Source organism: Balaenoptera acutorostrata, chromosome 14 (genome assembly GCF_949987535.1).
Source record: "Balaenoptera acutorostrata chromosome 14, mBalAcu1.1, whole genome shotgun sequence".
Classification (NCBI taxonomy): Eukaryota; Metazoa; Chordata; class Mammalia; order Artiodactyla; family Balaenopteridae; genus Balaenoptera; species Balaenoptera acutorostrata.
The window spans coordinates 19,297,495-19,323,399 of NC_080077.1; the positions used below are offsets into that span (position 1 = coordinate 19,297,495).

Genomic DNA, 25,905 nt, shown 5'->3' on the forward strand with positions numbered 1-25,905 from the left:
CAGTTGAAAATCTACTTTCAGTGGTAATGTTAGATTCTACATGTAGTATATCCCACATTTTGATTTCTGACCTACAGAATGGTCATAGATCTTGCTTTTGTTTTCAAAAAATATAGTCACGATACAAGCTAAAAAGTCTTAGCTAAGAGCTGTCTTCCAGAGTAAACTGTCAATGATGTGACATTGACCTCCATATTAGTTGTGTGCATGTGTGTGACAGAAAAGGAGGGAGGAGAGAGGGAGACTGAATGTTTCTGAGAGCAATGATGATTTTATTTTGGAATTAACATTATATAAAGGATTGAGCTACTCTTCTGTAAATGTTGAGAAGTTTGAGAAGGAAATGATCCCTTTAAGTCTATAAAACCAATTAGACAAGCAACGAGACGTGGGAAAGAATTAAAATTACACATACACTTAACTCTACTCTAAGTCTCATATTCATGTGTTGATCTGCAGGTGCAGAAGTGCTCCAAGTAAAACTCCCAACTGCAGGGTTTTCAACAGGCAGCAAGGCACAGTGGAGAGTTGAACTTCAGAGTACATTTTACTGCCTGGTTTGTAAGGAGATTAAATACTTGAGACTAACATCATAAGATTTATGTTTTCCTTGATTTGGTTATCTAGAAAATTTCTTAAAGTTTGGTTAAGTTGAAAAAGACAAATCAGATATCCTCCTGTATACCTGGAGATTTTACTACAGAATTATTTTATACTTCCTTTGTGGAATCTAAAATATGACATAAACGAACCTACCTGAGAAACAGAAAGACTCACAGACATTGAGAACAGACTTGTGGTTGCCAAGGGGGAGGGGGATGGGGGAAGGATGGAGTAGGAGTTTGGGCTTAGCAGATACAAACTATTATATACAGAATGGATAAACAACAACATCCTACTGTATAGCACAGGGAACTATATTCAATATCCTGTGATAAACCATAATGGAAAAGAATATAAAAAAGAATATATATACATTTGTATAACTGAATCACTTTGCTGTACTGCAGAAATTAAGACAACATTGTAAATCAACTATATTTCAATACGTAAATATTTTACACTTCCCTTAAAAAATGATATGCTAAAGTCTATGTAGGTTTAGAATTCATAAAATAAGCATATTTTAGACTAAACTATAAAATATAAAACAATTCAGAGATAACTTTATACTAATCAGTACAACCTGGCTTTAGAAAAAATATTTTGATTTTAATATTGGTCAAGATATTAAAGATCAGAAAGACAAAATGTTTAAATGGATAATGACTCTGCCCCACTCCTCTGACTGGACCTTAGGAGAAAATAATCAAAAAGCCCCTGTTTCTGATGTAACTACCTTAGGGGAGTGGAACAGGTCTGCTTCTGATGGATAGAACCCCGGGTGGAGAGTGGGGAGGTGTGTTCCCACGTGCTACAGGACTGCTGCACTGAAAATCTGGTTTGTTTCAATGAGGTGTTGCATTTGAGCTGCACCCCCTGATTTCTCCACATTAGCAAGTCAAACAACACCAAACACCCTACTCTTGGACATGATGTAGGGCCAGACTGGCAACAACTTTATGTCAATTGCTAGGCACATGGATCCAGAGAAAGGCCTAGATGGTGTGTACTGGGCTACTCTGGTCCATGGGTGGGAGAATAGGGGCATAAGCAGTGCTAATATTAACATCTCCCCCACCTGTTCTCTCTCTACTCAATTAAAGAGCCTTCTCTTCCTCTTTGAGTGTCTGGCTTATGAAATATTCAGTTATACCAGAACTTAAAGGTGAGCAAGACAGCACTGAAATTGACCGACTGGGAATTGTTTAAGGGCGGGTCCCAAAGGCATTCTGCAGGGAGGCTTTTCTTAGGTTGATACTCCCCTACTTACCTCACTGCAGAGTAAATGCTCATTTGCTGAAAACAAGTCAAACAGGATTTCGTTTTTCACAACCACTGGAGCCTGAAATATATATATATATATATATATATATATATATATATATATATATATATAGGGGGCGAGAGCGAGAGAGAGAGAGAGAGATATTACTCCTTAGGAAAAATAAAGGAAATGTAGCTTAATGAAACAGTTTCATGTGCTGTAAACAGGCCAAACTCGATTTCATTTCTCACAACCAGAGGAATTAGAAGAAATAAAAAATAAGCATATTATTCTGTAAGATAACCCGGTTAGAGCTGTAGGTGACATTAATTTAATAATGTAATACCTATAAAATACAGTATTTTATGACATGGCAGGTAAATATTTATTAAGGCTTTTCTTCCCTCCATCATAAAGGGCATAAAGTGGCTAGTAAAAATGAGGCAAAGATACCAAGGGTGACATAATCTATCTTCCAAGGGTATCTGAAATGCCTGTAAGTCATTGATATGCTATTCTTAGATACAAATTTAGCCATAGTAATTTTAGAATGTTTGAGGATGATGTAGCACTTCTAGGAAAATTCTTGACTTTAAAATATATATATTTTAACATAGTAATCCACCAGTTCTTCGTTATATTTCCAGTTCTGTAGCTCAGAAATTACAAGACTCTTTTTGTTTCATTAATTTTATTGATGGATGTTTCTAGTCTGGCCTGGTTCTGTCCCCAGAGGACGTTCCACAATAAAATCTTAAAAATTCAAAAAAAAAAAAAAATGCAGTATTTTAACATATAATAAAATGTTGTAAGATATAACATATGCAGATAAATTTAGCATGCATAAACTCACAAACTGATAGTTTAAAACCTGATTTGAAATTTAAATTAACCACTCTAGCTAAACCTGAAGCTTAGTTAACATCTGGTAGCTAGAAAAATGTCTTCATCTTGGATAAAAAATATTAGCTGAGACAGCTTTTTAAAATCTTGCTCAACTTTAAATATTGTTATGTCTTTTAAAGTTAATTTGGTGGTCATTATTTAATTGGTATATATCTAAGTTTGCTTTTATATTTAGACCAAAATATGACTTGTAACAGTTTTTAAAATTAGTTACAATTAATATCAACCTTATATATTTAACATATCAAAATAAAATGAAAGTTGCTTTGATTAGCAAAATAGATTTTTATAGAAACTAATGCCATCAATTACTCTCAATCATCTGTATAACTAGCATCTTGAAAATTCAATTAAATATTTTTATATGTCTGAGAAAAATTTACCTAAAACTACCTTGAAGGCCTGAATTGACTCTTATGTTCATAGTTTAAAAACATAATTTATATAATTTATAAAATTACATATATATAACTTTATGTTTGCATATATATATATATATATATATATATATATATATATATATATATATAAAATTCTGGTTTGTCTGATTGTGACGCAACACTTCTAAAATGCCTATACCTTTCAGTATGTACAAAATGCATTAAAATTGACTATAGATTAAATATGTATTAGATATCTAAGTTTTGACGGGTTAGACTTAATAGTCACCTGCTGACAAATGGAAAGGAGGAACTGACAGTTTCTAAAAAGACAACAAATATTAAGACAGAGGTCTCTGCAATGGTATTTTAGCATCTTTATCCCCTACACCTATACCTGGGGCAAGACAAAGTTTTAGACATCTTACATCTGTTTAATATAATCAACATTGAAGGACCTGGGCCACCAATATCTGGTTCTCAGAAATAAACAAATCTGATTATTCACTCTGCTATTAGGGCGTGTTAACCCCCTTGGTTGGAATGGTCCATGTTGACTCTGATATCTTAAATTTAGGCTTTTAAGTTTTTTAATAAGTTTGCTTCTCTTTGACTTAAATCATGTCCTTTGATTTCATATTTTGCTTAGTGTCCTGGGGTACGTTTCTAGTGCTCTTTAAATTGTGGGTTGCAATTATTTAGTGATTCATGAAATCATTTAATGGGTCAGGACTATATACATATATATATACACACATATATATATCTATAAGATGTTTCAGGAATATATATATATATATATATATCTTTACATATATGGACTATAATAAAATAGAGTAAATTTCATATAGAAAGGTCATTATTGTTTTGTAATATTTTTGTCAAAACTTTATGTATGTCCATATTTAATGACTCTCAATGTAAAATGTATTTATCACTGTGGTCTCATACATTAAAACTTGACAAGCACTATTCTAAAACTTTCCTGCTTAGCTAGACTTTCAGTTTGGGCTGTTCTGGTTCACACTTCAGCATGATGGATCAAGAGAAGGAGTCAGTGCAGAGGGAGAGGAGAGGTAAGGAGATGGATGGCAGCATTTCGATAAATACAGGTGGAAGTGTCATTAACAACAATGAATCAGTTTATTTTTAGTATAAGTGTATCTTCCAGAACTAAGGTATGCTAAAAGAGAAAAAGATATAAAACTTTCCTACTTATTCAAACTTACAACACTCATTTCATGGAATTCATATCCTTCATTTGCATGGAATATAAACTCTGCACTTATACTGAGTAGAACCTGAGTGTTATTAATAATATATAAATGTTAAGTGCATTATATTAACATCACAGAATTTGCATTCTTCATTTCGATGTTACCTAACATTATAAGTAATTTAAAGGTATGTTTTTTTGTAAATTTGATTTATTTTATTTAAAATGTCTTACAGATAAACATTGAATAAATACTCTGATGGACAAAGATGTACCTTTTTATTTTCTCATTTTAATAAATATTTAGGATTTAGGATTTCTGACTTTCTTAACTAATAACAATAGTTGAAAAGCATGACAGATAAATTGTATTTTCTGCATTAGTAATAGTGCTTCTAAAAGCTAAAACTCTTAGGAATAAAATCACTAGGCATAGAAACAGAGATGCAGTGAATTCCATGATTACAGAAGAATCAGCTTCATTATAACCTTTTGACTAGCATTAAATAACTAATTTAGTCTACTGGTTTTCTATGCATTAAATGAAAATGGGAGATTCAAGAAGGGAAAAAAGGCATTAGTGATAATTAAACCCTTGGAAATACCAAATATATTCAAACTAACATAGCTATTAATTAGGAAGATAGACCAGTAGGTCTAAAGTTTAATGTACATAAGTGCTATTTAAAATGAAGTTTTCTTGGGTGATGTCCATGTCAGTGTGATTCACATGGGGTTCAGAAATGAAAGTGGCACTTGAAAAATGATTCAAAAATTCCTGGAATAGAGAGATCCAAGTGCAGATCTCTTGGGCTGGAAAATAAATGCTTATTAACACTAGCGTAAACAGACCTTTACACCATGTAAGAAGCAGAAAGGAGAAAGTCTGTCAGAAATTAAGGAATAACTTTTTGCAACATTTTAGGTTAAAATTTGACATCATTAAGAGAAGAAGGAAACTTGAGGGCCTAAACAAAATTTCATTATTCTCTTGGAAACCAGTACAAACTATATCGATAAATATTTATTTCTAATTTAAAGGCCAAAAAGTAACTACTTTTTCTTACTAAATACCAAGAAAAAATTACCCTAAAAAGCTTTTAAAATGCAAATTTTCATAACTAGGATATTATATCTCATAGTTAATACGTATTTTAATAGTAAAAATATCTCTTACCTGATTAATTAAAAAATCCTGTGGACGTTTCCAGGAATAAATTTTCAATGATGGTGGTAGTTCAATCTTTCCTTCAGGGTCTTCAAAAAAATGCTATATAAAAAACGTATTAAGTATTTTCTCCATATAGTTTTATTAAAACAAAAACAATTCTATCCTAATAAAAATGAATACGTGCATTGATCTGATCAATAAATAAGCATTTTTAGAGTAATCTAAATGTGTTTAGATAATCTAAATGTGTAATCTAGTGTGTTTGTTCTCAGAGCTAGTTCTTACAGTACTTGGAGAATACTGAAGTTAACAATACTGTATTTAATTAATGAAACCTTGATTACTGAGTAGCATTTTGATTGCAGAGGAAGCAGTCCAAACAAGCATGAGTGGCTTGGGAATGTGAATTAGGTATGATGGGGAAACAATTTTGGATGGGCCAGATATGGCCACATTTTCCACTGAAAATATATATTTTTTTAATCTGAGTAGAGAAAATTGAAAAGTATTTACTTACTTTTCAGTTAGAATCATAAAAAAGATGATATGTAAATGAAATTTGTACCTTTGATCTGACTTTCATTTATTAATTGTTGAACCCAGAGAGTTCAAAAGTCCTTTGCATCTAAAAGTTCCATAATCACCTTAGGCATGGTACAAAGAATGCATTCCCTCACATATTGTTATTTGAAATTGTTCAAACACTAACAGTGTCAGCAATTAGTTATCATTATTGAGTATCTTTTGTAAACAAATTACTGATATGAATCATGCAGTTGGTGACCGCATTTTGTGAACAAAATGTAAATGCTAGTAAGTACCATTTCAGAGTGCTTTATGCAAAAAAAGACACGAGTTCGACCTAGCCATTATGGCAATTTTGTTTGTGTTCTGAAAATTGTATTGTGTTTCCTTTTTTAATATCTTTATTGAAGTATAATTACTTTACAATGGTGTGTTAGTTTCTGCTGTATAACAGAGTGAATCAGCTATACGTATACATGTATCCCCATATCTCCTCCCTCTGCGTGTATTGTGTTTTAAAAGTACTTTTGTTGAATGAATTACTGCACCAAATAAATGGGTCATAGTTAAAATGCAACCCAGACCAGTACCTTCTATAAAGCAGTTTTTAGAAAAAAAACATTTTTAAGTAAGCAAAAGAACCTAAAATAATATAACTGGAAAATGTAGGAACCCCATTCTCAGCTCCAATCTCAGGGACGCAACATGTTTAAAAGCTACAGGTAAATGAAGAATAACCTAGATTTTTACCCAAATGTCTTGGGGGGCAGATATTAAGAAGGATTCAATTCTTATATCTTATAGTAACATCTCTTAAAAATTTATCTTCCCTGTAATCTCCAAATAACAGCACACAGTTTCGTGGGGGGCTCTCATTTTCGAAACCACCATCTCTAAATGTCTGGTTCCCAATTCTGTTCAAAATCCACTTGCTAGCCTGTTCTAGCAATTTTCCCTTTCTTTCACTATGACCCTTTGGTCATTTCTCTCCTCCCATTTACTCAAACGTGATTCACCAAAGCTCAGGACTAAGGCTTGGAAAGACAAGGTAGGATGGGGGGAGGCAAGGTGGACAAAGACAAAATTTCTCTTTTGAATGGAGGCTGCGGAGAGAAGTGAGCACGTGCACACGTTAACAAATCTTATTCCGTTAAACAATCAAAAACCAAAATGAGATCTAGTCATATTCAAGTCTACTTACAAGTATAGGGCTTTTCCCTGTTTTGTCCTTTTCTTTTGCACCTTTGCCTGCATCCCACTTTTCAGCATTTATGTCTGCCTCGCTCCATTCTGGCCAGATTGGAAATTTCCCCTTCTTCTGTTCACTGGGTTGCACATTACTGCCAAACGGGAACTGACTAGAGACAGAGGGGGGGAGGTGGTTTTCATTCAAATCTCTGAGGTAAAATACTGGATTAATTTCATGATGTAAATTTAATTATCTGGTTAGCAATCATGTTAAACATATTTTTCAATACAGTGGATGGACAGCTTCCACATGTTAAGGTTCTAAGGACAGAAATACCCCAGAGATTATTCTGTAAGCAAATTTTGAGCATTAGCCCCTACTTATTAAGGCAGGACATTCATCATAAACACAGAAGATGCCACGAAGGGGAATATTTATATACAAACCATACCCAATGAAAATCCTTTACATGTATAATAGTGATTGCTTTTTGAAGATCAGTGAAAATATAATTTGGATTTTCCCAAATATAAAAGTGCTATATGATCATCATTTTAAAAGAAAATTTAAGAATACAAATCAGATAAATAAGAAGGCATACTCACCTTATTCTAGAAACCACATTGTTAAAAATTATCCATCCTCTCAGGTCACTGTACAAGGATATACATCTTTCCTCAAAAATGACATCATTCATCATATTCTCTTTTACAGATTGCTTTTTTCCACTTATCAGTCTATTGTTGATAGTTCCCATGCCAATAAGTGTTTAAATACTAATTGAATGATTGCATAATCTTCCATTGTATGATATATTGTCTTTCATTTAACTAAGTTTCTATATTTGGAAATTTGAGGGTTTTGATTTAAAAAATTTTTCACAATTACAAACAAGACTGTGATGGCTATCTTTGTTGCCAAATCTTTGCATACGTTATTATTTCCTTAGGATAGATTTTAATAAGGAGACTTACTGAATCAAAATATATGCAGGATTAAAGTTTGTGATATATTTTGAGTAATTTTCTGCAGAAAAGCTGGACTTATTTTATACTCTCACTGTGAGTATATTGGTGCTTTCCTATCTCTAAACCTCTTTTGCTTTTTCTACATTTTTATGTATTGTAAAATCTAAAAAAGGCATCGTCTTAATTATTCAAGTTTTTAGCTACTTGTGAGGCTGGAAGCCTCCTCTAGACCCCGGGATAAGCAGTGAACAAACCAGACTAAAATCTCTACCTTTATTAAGTTCATACTCTAGCAGTGGAGACACAAAATAAACAGCATAAATTGAGTAAAATAAATAGTATATTATAAAGTGAAAAATGCTAAAGGGAAACATAAAAGAGGAAAGGGGACCTGAAGAGTTAAGTTGCACAATTTTTAATACAGTAGTTATGGAAAGTGTCTATAATAGGGTTATATTTAAGTAAATAGTGAAAGAAAATAAAGGATCAAGCTATGTGGATACCTGTGGGAAGAATGTTCCACAAACAAGGAAAAGTATTCCAGATGCAAAGAGCATCCTAGCTTATTTGAAGAATAATAATGAGATCAGTGAGGCTGAAGAGGGGGTTAAAAAGAGATGATTTCAGAGAGGTAACAGGAGGGGCAAAGATAATAAATGTGATCTAAATAAAGGGAAGCACATGGGTCTTTAGTCTGAGTGAGACAGGAAACCAAAGGAGGGTTTTGAGCAGGGGTATAACATGACATAACTGAAATTTTATAATCACTTTTGTTGCTGTGTTCAGAAAAGACAAGAGCGACAACTTAGAAGGCATTGAAACAACAGGTGAGAGCTGGCGGTGGTTTGGACCAGGTTGCTAACAGTAGAGGAGGCAAGAAATAGTCCCTTGTGTATATTTTAAAGGCAGAACAAGTAGATATTGAGTTGATATTGCCTGAAAGACAGAAGATTATGGAATGGGACAAAACTGAGGTAGGCAATAAAGCAACATTTCACTTTTGAATGAGTTGTGTTTTAGATGTTTATCATACATTCATGGAGATGTTAAACAGGTAGTTATAGAATTCTGAAGTTTGGAAGAAATAAATAGACTAAAAGTGAAAATCTGAGAGTCATTAGCATTTCAATGATATCTAAACTCTTAAGATTCGGTGAAATCACCAAGAAAATGATCATACATAAAGAACAGGCAGTCCCAGGGGTGCTATTCAAAATGCCTAACAACTGGGAAGGAATGAGCATTGACTGGTCTAAATAGATGCTGTCCATGATCCTGGTCAGGGTCTTCAAAGCCACCAGACATTTATCCTTTACTTTAAGTAGTAGGGTCAGGGATGTAAGGTCCTCAGGGTGGGTCAGGGACCCAGGGCAAGAATCAGAAAAGTCTGGGGATCAGACTTTTATTGTTAAGGCTACTCACCAATCAACATAAAAACATTTCAATATTCTATTAATCAATACAGCTACATATCTGCCCTAGTACTCCATATTAAAAGAGAAGAAAAAACCCAAAAAACTGAGAAAAGCAGTCAGTGAGTGTGGTAGACAGAATAATGGTCCCCCAAATATGTCCATATGTCCATATCCTTATCCCCAGAACCAGTGGATATGTTACCTTCCATGGTAAAAGAGAGTTTGTAGATATCTTTAAGTTAAGTACCTTGAGATGGGGAGATTATCCCAGATTATCTGGGTGGGTTCAGTGGAATCATAAGGGTTCTCAAAACTGGAAGAAGGAGACAGAAGACGTCTGAGGGAGATGTGACTCCTGAAGACTAGACAGAAAAATGCAAAACTTCTGATTTTGAACACAGAGGAAGGAGACCACAAGCCAAGGAAGGTGGGCAGCTTCAAGAGGTTGGAAAAGGCAAAGAAATGGATTCTCTCCTTGAACCTCCAGAAAGGAATGCAGCCCTGCTGACACTTGTTAGTTCAGTGAGACCCATTTTGGACTTCTGACCTCCAGAATTGCAAAACAATACACTTGCACTGTTTTAAATAACTGAGTTTGTGGTGTTTTCTTACAGCAGCAATAAGAAACAGTGAGGTAGGAAAAACACAGTAGAGGGTGATGCCCTGGAAGCCAAGTAAAGCTGTTTTTTAAAAAATGAGAGAAAGAGCAACAGATCCAAATGCTCCTAACAGATCAAACAAGATGAATTATTAACAAATAAATATTGAACTTAGCAACAAGAAGGTTAAGGTCTCTGCAAATTTCATCTTCTAAGGTCAAGTTTGGGAGGGACTTTCTTGAACACCCTACCTAATATAGCAACCCTCACCTCTCTGCATCTTTTCATCTTTAATAGCACTTGACAATTCTCTCGCTAATCATTTATGTGCTTATTGTATGTTTCCAAACATAAGGTTTGTAAGTTCTCCAGCGGCAGGAACACTGGGTTTTTCTTCACTCCCTCTATCTCCAGCAACTAGAACAGTGCCTGGACAACATGGGCAATCTATATATTTCTCTGTCATCTACCTATTTACATGAAATAGAAGAATATATGTCTTTATATTTCTATAATTTCTAATTAGAACTGTTTCAAATTTTTATATATAGGTAGAGATTGACCAGATGCTCACCAGTCCTGTTTTCCATTTCCTATGTTTCCCATACTCCTTTGCAGGTTGGCTGGTATTTTGTGATGGTGTTTTGGAAAATAGCATGTGGGGAGATGTGTTATGTCCCACCTTTATGCTCCTAAAACATTTCCTGAGATACTTCTTACTCTCTTCCTGCTTGATGTATGGCTCAGTCCTTACGAGAAGACTTTAGAAAATGGTAATACCTCAAGATGGAAGGTGCCAAGAATCCTTATGTAGCACATGCAAAGGCACCACTAAACTCCTGATCACACTCTGGTATGAATGAGAAATATCTTCTGTTGTGTAAGGTCACTGAGGTTTGGGGATTGTTTGATACTGGAGCTAGCATTGAGTACTTCCTATTTGCTACTTTGTTATTGTAGCTAGCATTGATTACTAACATTGACTAACATAAAGAGTGTAATTCTTTTCTTAGGGTTTGGATTTCCTCCTTTATATCTTTAATCATTATAAACATATACATGGTAAATTACATAAAGATCATTTTTCTGTTATCAAATTTGTGACACCTGATTCTCTTGTTTGTTGTAACTTCTGCCTATCTTTTCTGTATTCTTGTGTTTTAGGACACATTTATTATGAGTTTATCCTTATTAGGATAAGGGTTTTCTTTCCCTCCAATCCCCTTCCTCCAAGACAATCCTGTGTTGAAAGAATGTTCTTTGCATGCAGTATTGAGTTTTCTTCTTTCACAGACCTCAAATGAATAAGCCATCCAGAAACTTACAGGTACTTTAAAATCAGATCTCAAACTAATGTAAGTCTCAGTCCAAGGGTTTCCATTTCTCAAGGGAAAAAAATCTTTTTTTTTTTTTTCAGCCAGACACCAGCCAGAGAAATGCTAGCTTTATTATCAATCTCTCTGTGCTTGGGTGGATTTTTCTCATTCACCTTTTTACCGAGAATTAAACTCGTGGAAAGCCATGCCTTTATCTAAGGTGGGAGCAATCCCTTTACTCAGTTGGGCTCAAGATCTTGCCTTATATGTGATAAAACAAAAGAGTCCACTTTCATAAACTGATAAGGCAATGCAGCAGCTTCAACTCAGAGCCATGCCATTCTGACTTTCAGTTCCGTCCTTATTTCTGGATCCTGAACATTTTTATTTCTTTATGTAGGTGTTTCTAGGTATTATTGTTATTTTTAAAAATTGTGATCCACCATAATGCTGGAAAAGAAAGTCTGATAATATATACATTGTAAAGGGGTGGTCCTAAGTAGCATGTAAGAGAAGGAAGACTAGAACAGTTTTCAGGGAAAAAGTGCAATTTTTCATAGTATTAATTTTAAAAATCAAGGCATAAATTAGTGTATTATAGTACCTCTGTTTTATTGAGTGTTGGTACAACCTTACAGATAAAAAGAAATTAGTGATTTTGTATCCATCAAAACCATGATAAAATTACCTCATTCAGGAAGCTCAAAAATCTTAAAAGCTGTTTTGTAAAAGGAAGATTTAATTTCTTAAAAAATAAGGGCTCTGTTGAGACTCTGTTTTGCTTTCCTCTTCATTCTGTCAAGTGTAAGTATATTCTGGCTCCCTCCCTTAAGCTGTGAAGCCTTGTTACTAATTGGCCTACTTTCCTTGTAACATGTCAAATTTGTTTCCATCTATATTGAAGATCACTTAAAAAGAATCTCATTAGAGGTATCTTATACCAGCTCAGTAGCTCCCCTATTGTGCTACACACACAGTACAAGCAATGGTCAAATACAGTCCAATGTCAAATATATTGTAAACTTCAAATGATCATGTACAATTGTTGCTTTTGAAGCTCTCAGCACAGTATGCCTTTGAATTTCATTGCCAGAATGTACCTACTGTTCTAGCATAGTCAGGATGCTTTAAAATATTCAAATCACATTATTCCTGGTTTCATCAATTCTGAAAACAAGATAATCTTTAAACACAAAGGTAACCCAGGACTTTTGAAGATTTAGGAACTGGTAATATTGGGAAATAAATGCTGAAAATTTAGAAAATTCAAACATGCAAAGAAATCAAACCAGCCCCTGAAAAAATCAGGAGTATACAGAGTTACTCTATTTGTATAGCAATATACCCAAGTACTAGTAAATGATTTAATTCATTAAAATTACAAGTTGTATAAAAGATTTCAAAGATAAGTATATTCTCTGCTATATGGCTAAATGCTCTCTTCCACACAGTAGGTCTAAGTATGCTATTGAGATAAGTGAAGTGTCACTGACCCATTTAGGAGAGGCTAGCAACTTATAAACAAAACGTATTTGTAGAAAGTTATTTCAAAAATTTTAATAAAATCAGTGAGGAATGTTTAAAATATAAAATATGTATATTCCAAATGCCAAATTATATTCCAGAGGAAACCGATGTTTAGAGGGAAGAAAAATGCCAGAAAGCCAGGCAAGGGGCTGATTTCCAGAGTAGAAATATAAAATATAAAGGTACTCCTGGGGAAAAGAGAGGAAGCGTAAAAGAAGCAAACTTGTAACAGCGGGCAAAGTCAAACAGAATAGTCTGACATGAAAATGAGGCATAATGTAAGCAACAGATACACAGGTGTTAAAATAATTATACATATGTATATACTTTTCATTACTAAAATGAATTGATCATGATTGGAAGCCACTGAAAAATGTAAGTGGGTGGTCACCAAAAGCAGGAGGCGAGGGGTGGGCAAAATGGGCGACAATGGTCAAAAGGTACAAACTTCCAGATAAAAAATAAATGTCACGAGGATGTAAAATACAGCATAGTGACTGTAGTTAATAATACACTGTTGTATCTTTGAAAGTTGTTAAAATTCACATCACAAAGAAAAAAATGTGCAACTACATACGGTGACATGTTAACTAGACTTATTGTGGTGATCGTTCAAAACATATACAAATATCAAATCATAATGTTATATATCTGAAACTAATATAATATGTCAATTATATCTCAGTTAAAAAAAGTCAATGGACTAAACCTGTAGTGGTGGATTGGGGTCTGGAATAGTGTAACTCACAAGCAGGTACTGGGAATTGGAATTGAGCAAGCTTAAAAGTCTATTTTGGAAAAGAAGCTGAATTCACCCTGCAAATGTCAGGAGACCAGAAATAGGCTTTGTGAATGAGCAAGTGTCTAGAGTATTCATGAACTCCTAGCATTGAACTAAGGCTGGAATAACTCCCCTTATAGCTTATGGTGTCAGAGGCAATATGCCACTTTCCTATGATTCCATGAGGAAATAGTCTGGGCAAATGGGAAAAAATGGGGATGGGGGTGGCCCTCTACCACCATGGATGTGGTATCAGGGATAGCACTTCCTGCATGGGAGAAAAGCCTCCAACCTCCCCATGTTAAGACTTGAGTGGAAGCAGGGGTGATATAAAAATGCACCCACCAATCAGAAAGGACTTTGCTCTTGTATTGGAACAGAGTGCTAGAGGCCTGAGCTGGTTTTTAACCATTTAGTAACTGAATTGTGAATAATAGGTCCTGGGGTTCTCAAAAAGGAATCAGCGTTCAATGGGAGAGAAATATTCTTCAGGGAGTTCAGAAAAGCAGCTACTTGCCAACTGATAGGAAGTATTTCAATAATGTAACAACTATCCTGTCCTTTTCACTACAGCATCCCTACTGGATGTCAGAATGGGTAGGGAGGGAATCATCCTAAAAGCCATCCAAACCTCATGGCAGAAAACAGCATGCATGAGTTTAAAATATGAACTAAAATATGAACTAAAGAACTAACATTGCAAAGCAAAAAAAGAAACTTACAACTAAAAGGACAGTCAGTAAATACAGCAAAAGAAAGAAATCACACCCAAGGAAAGAAAAATAATGTAGCAAACTTAAAAGGTGTTTAAAATGAGTATATTTAGAATTATCAAAAAGATAAAGGAATAAAATTTCTTCTTTGCAATGAGAACAGGAAGATGTCAAACAAGAAAACAAAAAAAATAAGACCAATATAAAAAAGAGACATTGGAAATTTTAGTAATGGAAACTTCAAATGCTGAAAGAGTAGACTGAATAAAGTTGAAGAGGACTAATGATCTAGAAGGTAGAATTTTAGAAATCAAGTGTTCTCATAGATAAAGAGTTAGAAAATGTGAAATACCCAAGTAGATAGATTGAAAAACACTAATGTATGCCTAATAGAAGTCTCAGAAGGATGAAATGGTTAAAATGGTGGTGGTGGGGGGGTGTTTAGGAGAAATATTTGATGATCCAACTGCTGAAAAATGTTCAGAATTGACGAGAGACATGTCTTCAGATTGGAAAAAGCACATCAACCAATAACAAAGCACAAATGGGAGGTCAAGGAGTAGAATTCTGCATCTAGATAGATCAACTGAAATTACAGACCAATGTTGAAGATTAAAATCTAAAGAACTGACAAGTTACCGAAAAATAAAAACCAGTCAAATTGACAGCAAATAGTAGACACTATAAAGCAGTGAAGTGATGTCTTCAGAGCTGAGGTAAATGTCAGTCTTGGAATTAAGACCCAATTAAACTCTTATTCAACAGTGAGGTAGAAACATTTATTTTAAATTAAATAAAAACATTTTGAAAATGTGAGTTTACCATAACAGACTCTTGCCCCCCGCCAAAAAAAAAAAAAGAAAATTAATGAAGGATTTATCTCAGGAAAATAGATAGAAATGAACCCAGAATGAAAGTGTGGAATACAAGTTGCAGTGGTAAACAAATGAGTCAATATAACATTTTGGTAAAATTCTAAAAAGTATTTCCTGTAAACAAATAATAACAATAACTTTGTGCTTTTGAAGGTATACAAAATAAATGATATGGGAAAGAGAGGGAATTCTGATAGACACTAGCATGCCTGTTTTTTTCTTTAGGAATAATACTAACTGTAGACTTTGTAGGAAAATATTTAAAGATTAGTGTATTTAAAAAAATTAAGAATTGTCTTAGTCAGTTTGGGCTGCTATAACATCATACCATAGAATGGGTGGTTTATAAACAGTAGAAGTTTATTTTTCACAGTTCTGGAGCCTAGAAGTCTGACATCAGTTTGCCAGCTTGGTCAGGTTCTGATGAGAGCTTTCTTGTGTTTTACAGGTGGCTGACTTCTCATTGTGCCCTCACATGGAGGAAAGAAAGATAGGTAGCTCTCTGGCCTCTTCTTATAAGGGCACTAATCCCATTTATGAGGGCTTCACATTACTTCCCAAAAGTGAGTAATTCACATTACTCATTACTCTCCAAAGCCCCACCTCCAAATACCATCACATTGAGATAAGGGTTTCAACATATGAATTTTGGGGAATGCAGACATTCAGTCCATTGCAAAGATATTCCAATAAATAAAATATAAAACTTCCAAACTGAAAGAGAAGAGAAAGAGTAGACCTGACATTAGGGAACAACTCATTACAATTTGGGTAGAAGGGAAATTAGGAATGCAGAATTTTAAAAATTAGGGTCAAATCAACCAATATGACTGGAGACTAAAACATTTTAGGAAAACACTGTTTCAGAATGAGAAAGGAATCTCACTCAACAAACAGTTCACTTATTTTTAACTCACATTTATTGAACACCTGCTCTGTGACAAGCATTGTGCTAGATGATGGGGTTACAGATATGTAAATATATATCTATACTCTTGAGTTTATTTTGGAATGCAAACAGATAAACAGAAAATTTCAATATAATGTGGTATGTGCAGGGATGGAAGTATTCACAGGCGGTAGAGGGGGAATTGTGCCCAATATGAAGCAATTAGGAGAAACTTCCTGCAATAGATAGCATCTGAGCAGTCTTGAAGGATAACTACAAATTTTCCATATTGAAAAAGGAGAAAGAACATCACTATGAAAGAACAGCATACAAGACAGTCAGAGGTAAGAAACAGCAGAGTGGGTGCAGAGAATTATGAGCTCTTCAAGTACTGGGTGAGCATGTAGTATAAAGTGAGGGGAAATTAGGCTGGAGAGAAACATAAGATAGGCAGGCAGTTCCCACTTAGGGTCTTGTTGAGGAGCTTGAACCTTGTTTTGTAGTTATTGCTGACTTTGCTCATTATACTAAGACAAACATTTTATTTTTAGATACATATTATTTAACATTTACTCTTAACAGACCACTGGTTTAACATAGGAAGTTTGAGGAATACTGAAGTTGAAATACAACTCAAAAGTGAGCACAATATAATGATTATGAAAATTTTATTTAAGGTAATCTTCGTAAGATCTGGAAGTTGCATTCTTTTAATTAAAACTTTTGTATCATGATGTCTCTACTACATCAAAAACCAATTAAAAAATATAATATATACTGGCAATTATATCTAATTTGGAATTTTATTTTTAAGGAAAGAATTCTATCCATACTTGCAATATATTATTTGTGGATATATATCTATAAATACCGCTTTAAATATTCTCATCTTAATAGTTAGAAATAAAATGTAGAACTTAATAACCTGAGACATACCATGTCCACTTCAGTTGGAGTAACAAGGACTAGATTGATCCTCCCAACTAAGACAGCTAAAAACCTGAGCAAAACACATGAAACTGGCTTTCAAGACACAGTCATAAAATGATGAAGGATAGTAATTACCAACATATAGGAAACAAATGAGGTGAGCCCTATAATTGCTTCAGCTTATGGCCATGAGAGAGTTTTCCGGCTGCAGTGCAGGGAGAGTTAACCTAGGCATATCTCAGCATATTCCTTAGATAGAGGAGCTGGAGATGAAAGAAAGTCTAGGGGAGACCAAGGCAGCTAGAGTTTGAAGGACAGAGGACTAGAAAAGAGAGCTTCATAGAGAGAGAACTCCTGAAATCTTCAGAGGGTCACCCATTCCCTATAAGTTTTAGGATGTGTTTTTCTATTTCTGTAAAAAATTCATTGAGATTTTGATAAAGATTGCATTGAATCTGTAGACTGCTTTGGGTAGTAATGACATTAAAATGGTCTTCCAATCCATGAACATGGGATGTGTTTCCATTTATGTCTTTAATTTCTTTCAGCAATGTTTTGTAGTTTTCACTTTACAAGTCTTTCACCTCCTTGATTAAGTTAGTTCATAAGTATTTTATTTTTCTTTTTTTTTTTTAACATCTTTATTGGAGTATAATTGCTTTACAATGGTGTGTTAATTTCTGCTTTATAACAAAGTGAATCAGTTATATGTATACATATATTCCCATATCTCTTCCCTATTGCATCTCCCTCCCTCCCACCCTCCTTATCCCATCCCTCTAGGTGGTCACAAAGCACTGAGCTGATCTCCCTGTGCTATGTGGTTGCTTCCCACTAGCTATCTATTTTACGTTTGGTAGTGTATATATGTCCATGCCACTCTCTCACTTTGTCACATCTTACCCTTCCCCCTCCCCATATCCTCAGGTCCATTCTCTAGTAGGTCTGTGTCTTTATTCCTGTCTTGCCACTAGGTTCTTCATGACATTTTTTTTCCCCCTTAGATTCCATATATATGTGTTAGCATACTGTATTTGTTTTTCTCTTTCTGACTTACTTCACTCCGTATGACAGACTCTAACTCCATCCACCTCACTACAAATAACTCAATTTTGTTTCTTCTTATGGCTGAGTAATATTCCATTGTATATATGTGCCACATCTTCTTTATCCATTCATCTGTCGATGGACACTTAGGTTGCTTCCATGTCCTGACTATTGTAAACAGTGCTGCAATGAACACTGAGGTACATGACTCTTTTTTGAATTATGGTATATGCCCAGTAGTGAGATTCCTGGGTCATATGGTAGTTCTATTTTTAGTTGTTAAAGGAACCTCCATACTGTTCTCCATAGTGGCTGTATCAATTTACATTCCCACCTACAGTGCAAGAGGGTTCCCTTTTCTCCACACCCTCTCCAGCATTTATTACTGGTAGGTTTTTTGATGATGGCCATTCTGACTGGTGTGAGGTGATACATCATTGTAGTTTTGATTTGCATTTCTCTAATGATTAGTGATGTTGAGCATCCTTTCATGTGTTTGTTGGCAATCTGTACATCTTTGGAGAAATGTCTATTTAGGTCTTCTGCCCATTTTTGGATTGGGTTGTTTGTTTTTTGGATATTGAGCTGCATGAGCTGTTTATATATTTTTGAGATTAATCCTTTGTCATTTGCTTCATTGGCAAATATTTTCTTCCATTCTGAGGGTTGTCTTCTTGTCTTGTTTATGGTTTCCTTTCCTGCGCAAAAGCTTTTAAGTTTCATTAGGTCCCATTTGTTTATTTTAGTTTTTATTTCCATTTCGATAGGAGGCGGGTCAAAAAGGATCTTGCTGTGATAGAGTGTTCTGCCTAGGCTTTCCACTAAGAGTTTTATAGTGACTGGCTTTACATTTAGGTCTTTAATCCATTTTGAGTTTATTTTTGTGTATAGTGTTAGGAAGTGTTCTAATATCATTCTTTTACATGTAGCTGTCCAGTTTTCCCAGCACCACTTACTGAAGGGGCTGTCTTTTATCCATTGTATATTCTTGCCTCCTTTATCAAAGATAAGGTGACCATATGCATGTGGGTTTATATCTGGGCTTTCTATCCTGTTCCATTGATCTATATTTCTGTTTTTGTGCCACTACCATACTGTCTTGATTACTGTAGCTTTGTAGTATAGTCTGAAGTCCGGGAGCCTGATTCCTCCAGCTCTATTTTTCTTTCTCAAGATTGCTTTGGCTATTCGTGGTCTTTTGTGTTTCCATACAAATTGTGAAATTTTTTGTTCTAGTTCTGTGATAAATGCAATTGGTAGTTTGATAGGGATTGCATTGAATCTGTAGATTGCTTTGGGTAGTATAGTCATTTTCACAATGTTGATTCCTCCAATCCAAGAACGTGGTATATCTCTCCATCTGTTTGTATCACCTTTAATTTCTTTCATCAGTGTCTTATAGTTTTCTGCATACAGGTCTTCTGTCTCCTTAGGTAGCTTTATTCTTAGGTATTTTATCCTTTTTGTTGCAGTGGTAAATGGGAGTGTATCCTTAATTGCTCTTTCAGATTTTTCATCATTAGTGTATAGGAATGCAAGAGATTTCTGTGCATTAATTTTGTATCTTGCTACTTTACCAAATTCATTGATTAACTCTAGTAGTTGTCTGGTAGCATCTTTAGGATTCTCTATGTATAGTATCATGTCCTCTGCAAACAGTGACAGCTTTATGTCTTCTTTTCCGATTTGGATTCCTTTTATTTCTTTTTCTTCTCTGATAGCTGTGGCTAACACTTCCAAAACTATGTTGAATAATAGTGGTGAGAGGGTGAGAGTGGGCAACCTTGTCTTGTTCCTGATCTTAGTGGAAATGGTTTCAGTTTATCACCATTGAGAACGATGTTGGCTGTGAGTTTGTCATATATGGCCTTTATTATGTTGAGGTAAGTTCCCGCTATGCCTAATTTCTGGAGGGTTTTTATTATAAATGGGTGTTGATTTTTGTCGAAAGCTTTTTCTGCATCTATTGAGGTTATCATATGGTTTTTAGCCTTCCATTTGTTAATATGGTGTATCACATTGATTGATTTGCATATACTGACGAATCCTTGCATTCCTGGGATAAACCCCAGTTGATCATGGTGTATGATTCTTTTAATGTGCTGTTGGATTCTGTTTGCTAGTATTTTGTTGTAGATTTTTGCATCTATGTTCATCAGTGATATTAGCATGTAGTTTTCTTCTTTGTGACATCTTTGTCTGGTTTTGGTATCAGGGTGATGGTGGCCTCACAGAATGTTCCTCCCTCTGCTATATTTTGGTAGAGTTTGAGAAGGATAGGTGTTACCTCTTCTCTAAAGGTTTGAAAGAATTCACCTGTGAAGCCATCTGGTCCCGGGATTGTTTCTTGGAAGATTTTTAATCACAATTTCAATTTCATTACTTGTGATTGGTCTGTTTATATCTTCTATTTCTTCCTGGTTCAGTCTCGGAAGGTTGTGCTTTTCTAAGAATTTGTCCATTTCTTCCAGGTTGTCCATTGTATTGGTTTATAGTTGCTTGTAGTAATCTCTCATGATCCTTTGTATTTCTGCAGTGTCAGTTGTTATTTCTCTGTTTTCATTTCTAATTCTGTTGATGTGTCTTCTCCATTTTTTTCCTGATAAGTCTGGCTAATGGTTTATAAATTTTGTTTATCTTTTCAAAGAACCAGCTTTTAGTTTTATTGATCTTTGCTATCGTTTCCTTCATTTCTTTTTTCATTTATTTCTGATCTGATCTTTAAGATTTCTTTCCTTCCGCTAGCTTTGGGGGTTTTTTTGTTCTTCTTTCTCTAATTGCTTTACGTATAAGGTTAGGTTGTTTATTTGAGATGTTTCTTGTTTCTTGAGGTAGGACTGTATTGCTATAAACTTCCCTCTTAGAACTGCTTTTGCTGCATCCCACAGGTTTTGGGTCGTCGTGTTTTCATTGTCATTTGTTTCTAGGTATTTTCTGATTTCTTCAGTGATCTCTTGCTTATTCAGTAGTGTATTGTTTAGCCTCCATGTGTTTGTATTTTTCACAGATTTTTTCCTGTAATTGATATCTAGTCTCATAGCGTTGTGGCCAGAAAAGATACTTGATATGATTTCAATTTTCTTAAGTTTACCAAGGCTTGACTTGTGACCCAAAATATGATCTACCCTGGAGAATGTTCCATGAGCCCTTGAGAAGAAACTACATTCCATTGTTTTTCGATGGAATGTCCTATAAATATCAATTAAATCTATCTTGTTTAACGTGTCATTTAAAGCTTGTGTTTTCTTATTTATCTTCATTTTGTGTGATCTGTCCATTGGTGAAAGTGGGGTGTGTTAAAGTCCCCTAAAGTCCCCTGCTATGATTGTGTTACTGTCAGTTTCCCCTTTTATGGCTGTTAGCATTTGCCTTATGTATTGAGGTGCTCCTATGTTGGGTGCAAAAATATTTACAATTGTTATATCTTCTCCTTGGATCGATCCCTTGATCATTATATAGTGTCCTTCTTTGTCTCTGTAATTTTCTTTATTTTAAAGTCTATTTTATCTGATATGAGAATTGCTACTCCAGCTTTCTTTTGATTTCCATTTGCATGGAATATCTTTTTCCATCCCCTCACTTTCAGTCTGTATGTGTCCCTAGGTCTGAAGTGGGTCTCTTGTAGGCAGCATATATACGGGTCTTGTCTTTGTATCCATTCAGCCAGTCTATGTCTTTTGGTGGGAGCATTTAATCCATTTACATTTAAGGTAATTATTGATATGTATGTTCCTAGTACCATTTTCTTAATTGTTTTGTGTTTGTTATTGTAGTTCTTTTCCTTGTCTTGTGTTTCCTGCCTAGAGAAATTCCTTTAGCATTTGTTGTAAAGCTGGTTTGGTGGTGCTGAATTCTCTTAGCTTTTGCTTGTCTGTAAAGTTTTTAATTTATCTGTCAAATCTGAATGAGGTCCTTGCTGGGTAGAGTAATCTTGGTTGTAGGTTTTTCCCTGTCATCACTTTAAATATGTCCTGCCACTCCCTTCTGGCTTGCAGAGTTTCTCCTGAAAGATCAGCTGTTAACCTTATGGGAATTCCCTTGTATGTTATTTGTTGCTTTTCCCTTGCTGCTTTTAATATTTTTCTTTGTATTTAATTTTTGATAGTTTGATTAATATATGTCTTGGTGTGTTTCTCCTTGGATTTATCCTGTATGGGACTCTCTGCACTTCCTGGACTTGATTGATTATTTCCTTTCCCATATTAGGGAAGTTTTCAACTATAATCTCTTCAAATATTTTCTCAGTCCCTTTCTTTTTCTCTTCTTCCTCTGGGACTCTTATAATTCGAATGTTGGTGCATTTAATGTTGTCCCAGACATCTCTGAGATTGTCCTCAATTCTTTTCATTCTTTTTTCTTTATTCTGCTCTGCAGTAGTTATTTCCACTATTTTATCTTCCAGGTCAGGTATCCATTCTTCTGCCTCTGTTATTCTGCTATTGATTCCTTTTAGAGAATTTTTAATTTCATTTATTGTGTTGTTCATCATTATTTGTTTGCTCTTTAGTTCTTCTAGGTCCTTGTTAAACGTTTCTTGTATTTTCTCCATTCTATTTCCAAGATTTTGGATCATCTTTACTATCATTACTCTGTACTCTTTTTCAGGTAGACTGCCTATTTCCTCTTCATTTGTTTGGTCTGGTGGGTTTTTACCTTGCTCCTTCATCTGCTGCGTATTTCTCTGTTTTCTCATTTTGCTTAACTTACTGTGTTTGGGGTCTCCTTTTCGCAGGCTATTTCCCATTGTATTTGGTGTCTGCCCCCCGTGGGTAAGGTTGGTTCAGTGTGTTGTGCAGGCTTCCTGGTGGAGGGCACTGGTGCCTGTGTTCTGGTTGATGAACCTGGATCGTGTCTTTCTGGTGGGCAGGACCACGTCTGGTGGTGTGTTTGGGGGTATCTGTGAACTTATTATGATTTTAGGCAGCCTCTCTGCTAATGGGTGGGGTTGTGTTCCTGTGTTACTAGTTTTTTGGCATGTGGTGTCCAGCACTGTAGCTTGCTGGTCATTGAGTGGAGCTGGGTCTTAGCGTTGAGATGGAGATCTCTGGGAGAGTTCTCCCCAATTGTTATTACATGGGGCTGGGAGGTCTCTGGTGGTCCAGTGTCCTGAACTCGGCTCTCCCATCTCAGAGGCTAAGGCCTGACACCCAGCCGGAGCACCAAGACCCTGTCAGCCACATGGCTTACATGTAAACGTGTTAAATAAATTCTTCAATCCAAAGGTACAGGGTGGCTGGCCTTCTGCATCTGCTCGGAACTCCAGCCAGATGTTGTCTTCCGAGCCTGGTTGATATGGAGAGCCTGCTTTGGATCCAGGTCCAGCTGCATTCCCTAGTGCCTAGAAGAAGCAGCCATTTCCCCCATCTTCCCCTATCCCTGCCACAACTCGTGACGATGCTGAAGCACCTGAGGCTCTGCCCCTCATGCTCCAGATGAACGTTCTTTTCAAGAACATACATTTTATTTGCCAAGTCATACCATAATCTGAGACATCAAACAAGTCTCAATAAATTTGAAAGAATTCAAGTCATACAAAATATGTTCTCTGACCAATGGAAATTACACTAGAAATCTCTAACCAAAACACCTGGAAAATTTGAAGATATTTGGAATCTAGGTAAAATATTTATGATTAACCAATGTGTTAAAGAAAAAATTTAAAAAGTTATAAAAGTATCTGAATTGAATAAAAATGAAAATATAACACACTAAAATGTACAGGATGCCACTAAAGCAATAGATAGGGGAAGTTTATAGCACAAAATGTCTACATTAGAAAAGAATCAAAGTCTCAGAACAATGTACTCAGTTTCCACCTTAAGTAACTAGGAAGAAGAGAGCAAGTTAAATCTAATGTAAATTAATAAAAAATTAGAGCAGGTTAATAGAAATAGAAAACATAAAAATGGCAGAGAAAAATCAATAAATCAACAAGCCAGTTCTTTGACTGATCAAACTCTAGTCAGGTTGATCAGGAATGTGGAAGAGAAGATACAAACTACCAATCAGAATGAAAAAAGAGACATCACTACTGATCCCATAGACATTAAAAAGATAATAAGGAAATATTACAAACAACTCTATGTCCATATATTTGATAGCTTAGATGAAATGGATCAGTTCCCTGAAGAATACAAACTAAGAATCCTTGGTAAAGAGGAGATAGATTGGACTGGAGATATTGAATACCCTTGTCTGTAACTATTAATAAAGTGAACTTAGCATTAAATATTTTCCTACAGAAAACTCCAGACCCAAATGGCTTCACTGGTAAAGTCTACTAAATATTTAAGGAAGAAGTAATACTAATTCTACACTAATTATTGGCAACAACATGGATGAATATCAAAATAATTATGATGAGTGAAAGAAGCCATACAAAAGGAAGTTTATTATTCCATTTATATAAAACTCTAGAAAATGTAAACTAATCTATAATGATAGAAAATAGAACAGTGATTGCCTGGGGACTGGGGTCAGGGAAAGACAGAAGGAAGGCAAGGAAACTTTTTTGAACAGTAGATCTGTTCATCATCTTGATTGTGTTGATTCTTTCATGTGTGTGGATGTACATCAAAACTTATCAGAATGCATTCTTTAAATATGTGCAATTTATTGTATGTCAAATGTACATCAATAAACCTGTTTTTTAAAAAGAAAGAAAAAGAAAACCTGGGGATTTTAAAAGGCAAATTTAGGAAAATCCAAACATCACCTTGTGATAGCAGTATTATCTGTTTCTAGAGTCATAATACATAGTTAAATTAAATCTAGATTCTATGATATATTTGACTGCCAAGTCATATTCAACAAAATGTATTTTGTCTGTCTTTCATGTATACCTATTCCTGGTAAATTAAACCATGTATAATTTGGACTTGGGAAAAAGTCAAAATTGTCTTTATATGTAATAAAAGTAGTCCATATTTGCATTAATATATATTTTATAATCTGATTATTAATAAAACACAAATGAAATAACTTTTTAAAACTTAAAAGCACTTGTTAATCACATACATAGCAAAGATGACAAAATGATTTTTTAAAAATTCTTAGGTCAATTAACAAATTATATAATACAACAGAAAATATAAGAGCTGAAAACCAAAGAAATTTTTAGCTGGCACAAAATCATAGAGACTTCTAAGAAAAAGTTTTAAAAGAAGCAGAATCTTATTTACACACAGGCCATACACACTCCTATATATGCTTTAATTAGATTACTTCCACTGCGAGGATGTTAAAATTTCAATAAAGTGAGGGTCTGGAATTTTGCTATTATTTTCCTTGAGCATGCTGCTCAGGGTAAAGACATGATTTTATTCATAGTGGGAGGTAGTTTATTTATGCAATGTGTAATCAGCATGCCTTATTAAGTAGCATCAGCTCATACCCTGAAGGAATCAGAATACACAATTGACTTAATTTGCATTAGGGGCATTCTGAGCCATATTCTTCAGAAATATTAAATATGTGAGGAAATAAATTGCAACCTCTAAAAAATGCAAAAATTAAAAATAGTTAAAGTCAGATTGTTATGTCAACCTTTATTCTCTTGATTTGATGAAAATTATTTAATTAGGCATTTAAC

The 25,905-nt window shown here is 34.7% G+C and overlaps 1 protein-coding gene across 1 annotated transcript in view; it reads right to left on the minus strand.

Annotated features, from left to right (window-relative positions):
* ADGB (androglobin) overlaps nt 1–25,905 on the minus strand; it is a 155,540-nt gene that overhangs the window by 120,177 nt on the left and 9,458 nt on the right. The window contains exons 2-4 of the mRNA XM_007171346.2: nt 7,267–7,423; nt 5,547–5,639; nt 1,874–1,945 (exon numbers count right to left, since the gene is read on the minus strand). Of these exons, the coding sequence (XP_007171408.2) occupies nt 1,874–1,945; nt 5,547–5,639; nt 7,267–7,423 (322 nt within the window). The remainder of the gene's footprint in view (nt 1–1,873; nt 1,946–5,546; nt 5,640–7,266; nt 7,424–25,905) is intronic.